The sequence below is a fragment of the Stegostoma tigrinum genome, unplaced genomic scaffold, assembly GCF_030684315.1.
Source record: "Stegostoma tigrinum isolate sSteTig4 unplaced genomic scaffold, sSteTig4.hap1 scaffold_645, whole genome shotgun sequence".
Lineage (NCBI taxonomy): Eukaryota > Metazoa > Chordata > Chondrichthyes > Orectolobiformes > Stegostomatidae > Stegostoma > Stegostoma tigrinum.
The window spans coordinates 17,501-26,291 of NW_026728585.1; the positions used below are offsets into that span (position 1 = coordinate 17,501).

The window sequence follows — 8,791 nt, forward strand, 5'->3', positions numbered from 1 at the left end:
TAAACTAGTCCCACCTGCCTGTATGTGGCCCATATCCCGCCAAACCTTTCCTATTCGTGTGTTTTATCCAAATGTCTTTTAAATGTTGTAACATCCACCACTTCCTCTGGAAGTTCACTTCACACACAAACCTCCTTCTGTGTAAAAAAAAAACTGCTCCTGACATCTTTCTTAAATCTTTCTCCTCCCACGTTAAAAATGTGCTCCCTCATCTTGAAATCCCATACTCTAGGGAAAAGATACCTACCATTCACCTTACTTATACCCCTCGTTATTTTATAAATCTCTATAAGGTCACCCCTCAGCCTCCTATGCTCCAGTGGAAAAAGTGCCAACCTTTCCAGCCTCTCCTTATAACCCAAATCCCCCATGTGCAGCAATGTCCTGGTAAATCAGGATTGCTTTACCTCTTCTGTGATGGAAGTGACGTCAACAGAGATTGGTCAGCACAGGGCAACTCGGCCACTCCAACACCCTCATTGCAGGAATTCACCAGACTCCTGGGAAAACTAGCCGATTGCCAGCTCTGGAGAAACGGGAAAGGAAAGAGACAGATGTTTTGATTCTTGATTTCTGCCTGTTGTGCATGTACTGAGTCAACATTCGGCGTACTGCAGGGAAAGAGAGAGTTCTGCTTTTAAGCTTTCTGCCTTTAACTCTTCAGGACAAGTGCAAAAATGCTCAATTCTGAAAGGAACAACAATTTGTGTAGTAAAGGGTGCTGAGTGATTGAGGTATTGCCATGGAAAATCCAGCAGGGAACTTCAGAAATTCCCCAAAGACCCTCAGGCAGCACCTTCCAAACCCACGGCCACTTCCATCCAGAAGGACAAGGGGCAGCATGTACAGGGGAACAGCACCCTCCTGCACATTCCCCTCTGAGTCACTCCCCATCCTGACTCGGAGTATATTGGCTGTTCCTTCCCTGTCGCCGGGTCAAAATCCTGCAACTACCTCCCTAATGGCATCGTAGGTCAACCCATAGCAGGTGGACTGCAGCGGTTCATGAAGATAGCTCACCACCACCTTCTGAAGGGGGCAACTAAATGCTGACTGAGACAGCCACACTCACATCGCACAAACCCGGCTGAGGCTGGTACTGAACAACAAGTGAACTGCTTTGATAGACCTTTGGTTTTGTGCAGCACAGAAACAGATCCTTTGGCCCAACCAGTCTGTGCTGAAAATAATCCCAAAATAAACTAGTCCCACCTGCCTGTTCCTGGCCTGTATCCCTCCAAACCTTTCCCATTCATGTACTTAGCCCAAAGTCTTTTAAACACACATCCTCAGGAAGTTCATTTCACACACAACCCACCCTCTGTGTAAACAATTTGTGCCTTGTGTCTTGTGTCTTTTCCGAATCTCTCTCCTTTCACCTTAACAATGTGCCCCCTAGTTTTGAAATCCCCCCGCCCTAGGGAAAAGACACCTGCCATTCATCCTATTTGTACCCCTCATGGTTTTATAACCTCTAAGGTCACCTCTCCACCCCCAACTTCACCCTTCTCTCCGGGAAACAATCCCTAAAGCTCAGACAAATCCAGGATTTGTACGGAGGGGCCGAGGGTGTTTGGGACGTTACTTACGGAATCCTCATTCACCACAGTCAGCAGCAACTCCTCGCGACCCCGCAACCAGGGCTGGAAGTATCGGAAACCCTGAGGAAGGGAAGAGAGTAAAATGGAATAGATTCCCTGAAGTGTGATCTCCTGCTACATTTAAATCTCCGTCTGTGGAATAGCTGGCTTCACAGACGTGCAGGGAGAGGCCATTTGGCCCATCAAAGTCCACACCAACCCTCTGAGCAGCATCCCATCATCTCCCCATAACCGTGCATTTACCATGGCCAACCCGCCTAGCCTGCCTATAACAAGAACAGCAGATGCTGGAGTCAGAGTCAACATGGCGTGGAGCTGGGGGAACACGGCGTGGGGCTGGGGGAACACAGGTCAGGCAGCGTCAGAGGAGCGGGAAAGTCAACGTTTCGGGCCCAGATCCTTCATTGGGACTGGGGAAGGGGATGGGAGCTGGGAAATAAATAGAAAGAAGAGGGATGGGGCTGGGGGAAGATAGGTGGGGTGGTGATAGACAAATGCAGGTAGGGGGTAGTGGGCATTGGTCAGTGGGAAGAGTGGGGTGGGTAGGTGGGGAAGAAGATGGGCAGTTTGTGTTAGGTCAAGAAGGCAGGAATGACAGGGACGATTGGACATGGGATGAGGCCGGGGAAGGGTGGGGAGATTTTGAAACTGGTGAGTTCTATGTTTAAGCCATCAGGCTGTAGGCTCCCTAAGCTGCACATCCCCAGACAGTCTGGGTAATTTAGCAAGGTCAGTCCACCCTAACCCGCACACTTTTGTACGGTGGGAGGAAACCGGAGCAGCCGGAGGAAACCCACACAGACACAGGGAGAATGCGCAAACTCCACACAGTCAGCCGCCCGAGGGTGGAACCGAAACTGGGTCCTTGGCGCCGTGACGCAGCAGTGCTAACCAGAGCCACAGCAGGCTCACCTTGGGAGGAGCTGGAGGGTGAGAGATCTGAGGACAAAGTCCACGCCTGCACTCCACATCGTAGTCACTGAGGGAGGGCTGCACAGTCAGTGGGACTGTCTCGCAAATACTAAACCGAGGCTCCAGCCACCCTCTCAGAGTGGACACGGAAGATCTCACTGCTGTTATTTCGGAGAAGAGGAGTTCTCTCCAGTGTCCTGGGCCAATATTTAAACACTCAATCAACCACTTAAATAAGACAGACAATAATGTTATTATCCTATGATCGTTTGTGGGGTCTCACTCTCTGCCTAAGTCTCTGAGCTCAGATCAGCTGTGACCTTACTGAACATCGCTGATGTTGGGGTGGACACAGCGAGGCCTGCTCCAGCTCCGGCTTCCCATGTGCTCCCATTCAATTTGACAACAGGGTCTAATTGCTAGCACAACAGTGCTTCCTTCACAAAGTGTTTCTGGAGGTGCTGAAAGATGCCATGCAGAGTCCTCGGTCCCCACTCCCCTTACCTGCAGTGATCCCAGTACCACCAAATCAGCGAGGAATTCTTGAATCTTCTTCACCCCACTTGTCTGGTTCTAGAAAGACAGCACACAGGGGTGTCACTGTAGGCTCCATTCATTGTTTGTTCCTCCTGATGCCACTGAGGTATGACCCCTGAGCTAGTGCCCGTCAACATTCTAATCCCTAATCCTTCTCGTACGTATGGGCATCAATGCGTTGGTGTGGGTATCACTTGGCTAGACCATCATTGCCAAACCCTACTTGCCCAGAGGGCAGTTCAGAGTCAACCACATTGGCTGTGGGTCTGGAGTCACAGACCAAGTAAGGACGGTAGTTTCCTTCCCTGCAGGACATTAGTGAACCAGATGCGGTTTTCCTGACAGCTGACCATGGATTCATGGACAACATTTAGATTAGTGAGTTTTGAGAAGATTTGTAGCTCAGGTTGAGGTTCTGGATGTGAGTTTGCTCGCTGAGCTGGAAGGTTAGTTTTCAGACATTTCGTCACCATTCTCGGTAACATCAGTGAGCCTCCGACGAAGCGCTGGTGTTATGTCCCGCTTTCTATTTATCTGGTTAGGTTTCCTTGGGTTGGTGATGTCATTTCCTGCATTAGTGATGTCATTTCCTGTTCTTTTTCTCAGGGGGTGGTAGATGGGCTCCCAATCAATGTGTTTGTTGATGGAGTTCCGGTTGGAATGCTATGCTTCTAGGAATTCTCGTGCGTGTCTCTGTTTGGCTTGTCCTAGGATGGATGTGTTGTCCCAATCAAAGTGGTGTCCTTCCTTATCTGTATGTAAGGATACGAGTAATAGTGGGTCATGTCGTTTTGTGGCTAGTTGATGTTCATGTATCCTGGTGGCTAGCTTTCTACCAGTTTGTCCAATGTAGTGTTTGTCACAGTTCTTGCAAGGTATTTTGTAGATGACGTTCGTTTTGTTTGTTGTCTGTTTCGGGTCTTTTAAGTTCATTAGCTGCTGTTTTAGTGTGTTGATGGGTTTGTGGGCTACCCTGATGCCAAGAGGTCCGAGGAGTCTGGCAGTCATTTCGGAAATGTCTTTGATGTAGGGGAGAGTGGTTATGGGAAGAGGAAAATCACCTATACAGCGTATTCAAAAAGAATGGGTATCCTATGAACACAGTCCGCCGATTCCTCAGCAACAAACCCAAACAAACAGACAAAACGAGCCCAGAAACCATAACCAGCGCTCATCAGGGATACGATTGCCTACGTGCAGGACAGGCGGGTGGACACCTGCCTCGTCAGCCCGGACCAGGAGAAGGCCTTCGACAGGGTCTCTCGTGCTTACATGAGGGACGTCCTCTCCAAATTGGGGTTCGGGGAGGGCATCCACAATTGGATCCGGCTGCTCTACACCAACATCGTTAGGGCAGTCTCGATCAACAGGTGGGAATCGGACAGTTTTCCCGTCAGATCTGGAGTCAGGCAGGGCTGCCCGCTCTCTCCTGCCTTGTTTGTGTGCTTTGAGGAGCCCTACGCCACCTCCATCAGGAAGGACGTGAGCCTGAAGGATGCGACTAACCCAGGTAGCGGAGGCCTTCAGGTCAAGACCTCCCTGTACATGGATGATGTCGCCGTCTTCTGCACCGATCGTCGGTCAGTGAGTAGGCTGTTGGACATCTGCGGCCAGTTTGAACTGGCCTCGGGTGCCAAAGTCAATAGGGTTTAAGAGCAAGGTCATGTTCTTCGGGAACTGGGACGACCGCTCCTTCATCCCCTTCACCGTCAGGACAGACTACCTGAAGGTGCTGGGTGTTTGGTTTGGTGGAGCTGGGGCGTGCACTAAGACTTGGGAGGAGTGTATCACCAAACTGAAGCAGAAGCTGGGCAGGTGAACGCTCTGGTCCCTCTCCATCGCGGGCAAGAATCTGGTTGTCAGGTGCGAGGGGCTTTCGGTACTGTTGTACGTGGCGCAGGCCTGGCCTGTTCCCTGGACCTGCGCCGCTGCGGTCACCTGGGCCATCTTTCACTTCATTTGGGGGTCGAGGATGGACCGGGTCTGCAGGGACACCATGTACAAAGACCTGGAAAATGGGGGAAAGGGCGTACCAAACGCTACCCTCGCCCTGATGGCTACCTTTGTGTGTGGCTGCATCAAGGTCTGCATAGATCCTCAGTACGCAAACACCAAGTGTCACTACTTACTGAGGTTCTACCTGTCCCTGGTGTTGCCAAGGATGGGCCTGGCCTCGTTGCCGCGGAACGCTCCGAGTAGTTGGACCGTTCCGTACCACCTGTCCTTCATGGAGAAATTTTTGAAGGGAAACACCTTTGACCACAAGGCCGTCAGGCAGTGGTCAGCACGTAGTATCCTCGAGACCCTTCGGGAAAAGGAGAGGGTGGATCCCGTCGTGTGGTTCCCCACGCAGACTGCCACAGTCGTTTGGCAGAATGCCTCATCGCCAGAACTTTCAAACAAGCACAAGGACATTGCTTGGCTGGCGGTGAGAGGGGCTCTGCCAGTGAGATCCTTTATGCATGCCCGGAATCTCTGCGCCACCGCATGCTGCCCTCGAGGTGGCTGCGGAGGGGGGGGGGAACGAGACTGTCGATCACCTCCTTCTGGAGTGTGCCTATGCGCAGGATGTCAGGAGGAGGATGCAGTGGTATTCGTCGAAGTTCGTCCCGAGCAGCTCCGTGACGCGGGACTCTGTGCTCTACGGGCTGTTTCCTGGGACGCACACCGAGACCAACATCAACTGCGTCTGGAGGACCATCAATGCGGTGAAAGACGCTCTTTGGTCTACCTGCAACTTGCTGGTCTGCCAGCTGAAAGAACTGACCCCGACCAAATGTTGCAGACTGGCGCACTCCAAGGCCCAGGACTACGTGCTGAGGGACGCGCTGAAGCTTGGGGCAGCCGCCGCCAAGGTGCGGTGGGGAAAGACCACGGTATGAAACCCCTGGTCCAGAATAGAAAAAATGGCCCTATCTGGTAACTGGGCCCAGCTGGCGCCTTCCCCAACTGGTCAGGGGGCCAACTGGGACTGCGTGGGGAGACGACTGCCGGGGTATTTTCTTAGCTTTGTTTTTTTTTTCTTTGTTTTTTTCCTTTAGTTGGTGTATGTACCCCCTGGGTAACCCAGAGCGGCTTGCATGACTGGGTAGGTGTGTAAATACGTTTTTTTTGTACACCTTATGAATAAAGGATATTTTTTTCAAATTAAAAAAAGGTGACGAAACATCTGAAAACTAACCTTCCAGCTCAGCGAGCAAACTCACATCCAGAACATTTAGACTCTTATTTCCAGATTATTATTGAATTTAAATTTCACCGTGGTGGGATTTGAACCCAGATTCCCAGAATGTTACCTGGGGTCTCTGGATTAGTAGTCTAGCAATAATGCCACTAGGCCATCGCCCCGCCCATTTGCTATTTCCGAAGAGGAACTGGGAGGTCTCCCCACTGTCCGAGCCATTACCTTTAACCTCAATACACATCGTGCAATGAGATTACCTGGTCACTATTATCATGAACACTTGTGCCACACAAATGCCAGGCAATCATCGCCTCCAATAAGAGACAATCTAACCACTGCCCCTTGATATTCAACGGTGTTATCATCATTAATTTCCCCACGATCAACATTCTTGAGGTTACTGTTGACCAAGAACTCAACTGGATTTGCTACATAAATGCAGTAGCTATAAAAACAGGTCAGAGACCAGGAATACTGCGGCAAGTAACTCACCTCTGACTCCCAAAAGCCTGTCCACCATCGACAAGGCACAAGTCAAGAGAGAGATGGAATACTCCCCACTTGCCTGGATGAGTACAGCTCCAACAACACTCACGAAGCTTGATACCATCCAGGATAAAGCAGCCCTCACTTAATTAGCACCATATCCACAAACGTCCACTCCCTCCACCTCTGACGCTCAGCAGCAGCACCTTTCAAACCCACGACCATTTCCATCTGGCAGGACAAGGGTAGCAGATACATGGGAACACCACCCCCTGCCAGTTCCCCATAAAGCCATTTTCTGTTCCTTCGGTGTTGCTGAGTCACACACTTCCAGAGCGTAGACTTAGCCCTACACTGGGGATAGCATCTCTCTACTCTCCTCCACCCCATCCCCCACTCTGAAGGACTTGTTAACACTATCTCCTCACCACAAGAAGCATTTCGCACCAAGATGTCCCTCATCTACCCCACGTGTCCAAATTTTCTTCTAAGTTAGCTTTTAGGGGTGTGAGAGTCTAGAAATGAGCAATAATTGCTCACCCAAATTACCCTTTGACTGAATGCCGTGCCAGGGCATTTCAGGGAGCAGCTAGAATCAACCGAAGTTGCTGACAGCCTGGAGTCACGTGTAGGCCAGGCCATGTAAGGATGGAGGATTCACTCCCCTGAAGGACATTACCGAAGCAGATGGGTTTTTATGAGAACTGGCTGCAGTTTCATAGCCACTGTACTGGCTTTTAATTTCAGAATTTTGCTGAATTTAAACTTCACCATCGATGTTACGAACCAATGCCCCCTGTACTTTAGAGTCAGGGGATTACCAACACAGTAACATTGCCACTTCACAACCAGCTTCCCGTGTGTCACCCTTGTTCCAATCAATTGTGAACTTTAAGATATTACAACCTCGACCCCACTTGAAAAAGTGCTTCATTTGCTGCATTTACAATGTGGCCCTGCCCAAGATTGGGAAAGGCGGCTATATGAATGCGGTTGGAAAGATAAGAGAAGAATCAGCATTTAACAATATTAAGAAAAGCATGACCTACCTCCGTGGCCGAACTCATATTGATCAATCCTGCCTGTAGGGCGAGGTAGAAAAATGAAACTGAGGGAAGAAAAGTTCCAGGGTTGCAGAATCACACGCCCAAAAGCATTTTCTTCGAATTTTTAAAATCCCGGTACCTTCACAAGGTGAGTTTCATTTATTTCCCAAATGCAAGTTGCCCAAAATTAATAATTCTTTTGACCGGAACCCTGTTTGCTTTCAATTACAACAAGGTATTGACTGCCTCTGATACAGATCTTTGCAAAAGAAGGATAAAACCTGATTTTTAAAAAAAAATGTTGTGAATGCATCAACTGGCCGTGGATTTGTTCTTTGTCAATAAAAAGGATGGAGAGGTTGCCTTGGCAACTGGGCCCAGTCTCCCGGAGCAATTGGGCCACGTCTCCCCTAGCGACTGGGCCCTACCTCCCCTAGCAACTGGATCTTGCCTCCCCTAGCAACTGGATCTTGCCTCCCTTAGCAACTGGATCGTGCCTCCCTTAGCAACTGGGCCCTGCCTCCCCTAGCAACTGGGCCACGTCTTCCCTAGCAACCACATCCAGGAAATAGCTGGGAGGACCACGCCAACGAGCACAGCAAATGCTGCACAAGATGGCCCATCCAACAACATTCTTTATTATCAAGTTGGAGAGTTTTTCTTTCCCCTTGCACCTTCATCGATTCAAGAACTTTTAAAAAAATTGTTAATGTTCACTCTTGAAGTACAAATGTTCAGGTATGCGATCTCCTGCCCTCAACTGCGTTGGGAGGATCGCAATGTAGCGTCACAGCGCCCCACCGTGTTGAGAGGACGGCATTGCAGCTTGGTGTCACAGCGCCCCACCGTGTTGAGAGGACGGCATTGCAGCTTGGTGTCACAGCGCCTCACCGTGTTGAGAGGACCGCATTGCAGATTGGTGTCACAGCGCCTCACCGTGTTGAGAGGACCGCATTGCAGATTGGTGTCACAGCGCCTCACCGTGTTGAGAGGACCGCATTGCAGATTGGAGTCACAGCGCCTCA

The 8,791-nt window shown here is 50.2% G+C and overlaps 1 protein-coding gene across 1 annotated transcript in view; it reads right to left on the minus strand.

Annotated features, from left to right (window-relative positions):
- Window positions 1-8,579, minus strand: part of LOC132209074 (uncharacterized) — a 22,737-nt gene extending 14,158 nt beyond the window's left edge. Inside the window, exons 1-4 of the mRNA XM_059644278.1 lie at window positions 7,770-8,579; window positions 3,018-3,086; window positions 1,590-1,661; window positions 408-526 (exon numbers count right to left, since the gene is read on the minus strand). Coding sequence (XP_059500261.1) covers window positions 408-526; window positions 1,590-1,661; window positions 3,018-3,086; window positions 7,770-7,787 — 278 coding nt within the window. The 5' untranslated portion in view covers window positions 7,788-8,579. The remainder of the gene's footprint in view (window positions 1-407; window positions 527-1,589; window positions 1,662-3,017; window positions 3,087-7,769) is intronic.
- Window positions 8,580-8,791: the final 212 nt, after the last annotated feature.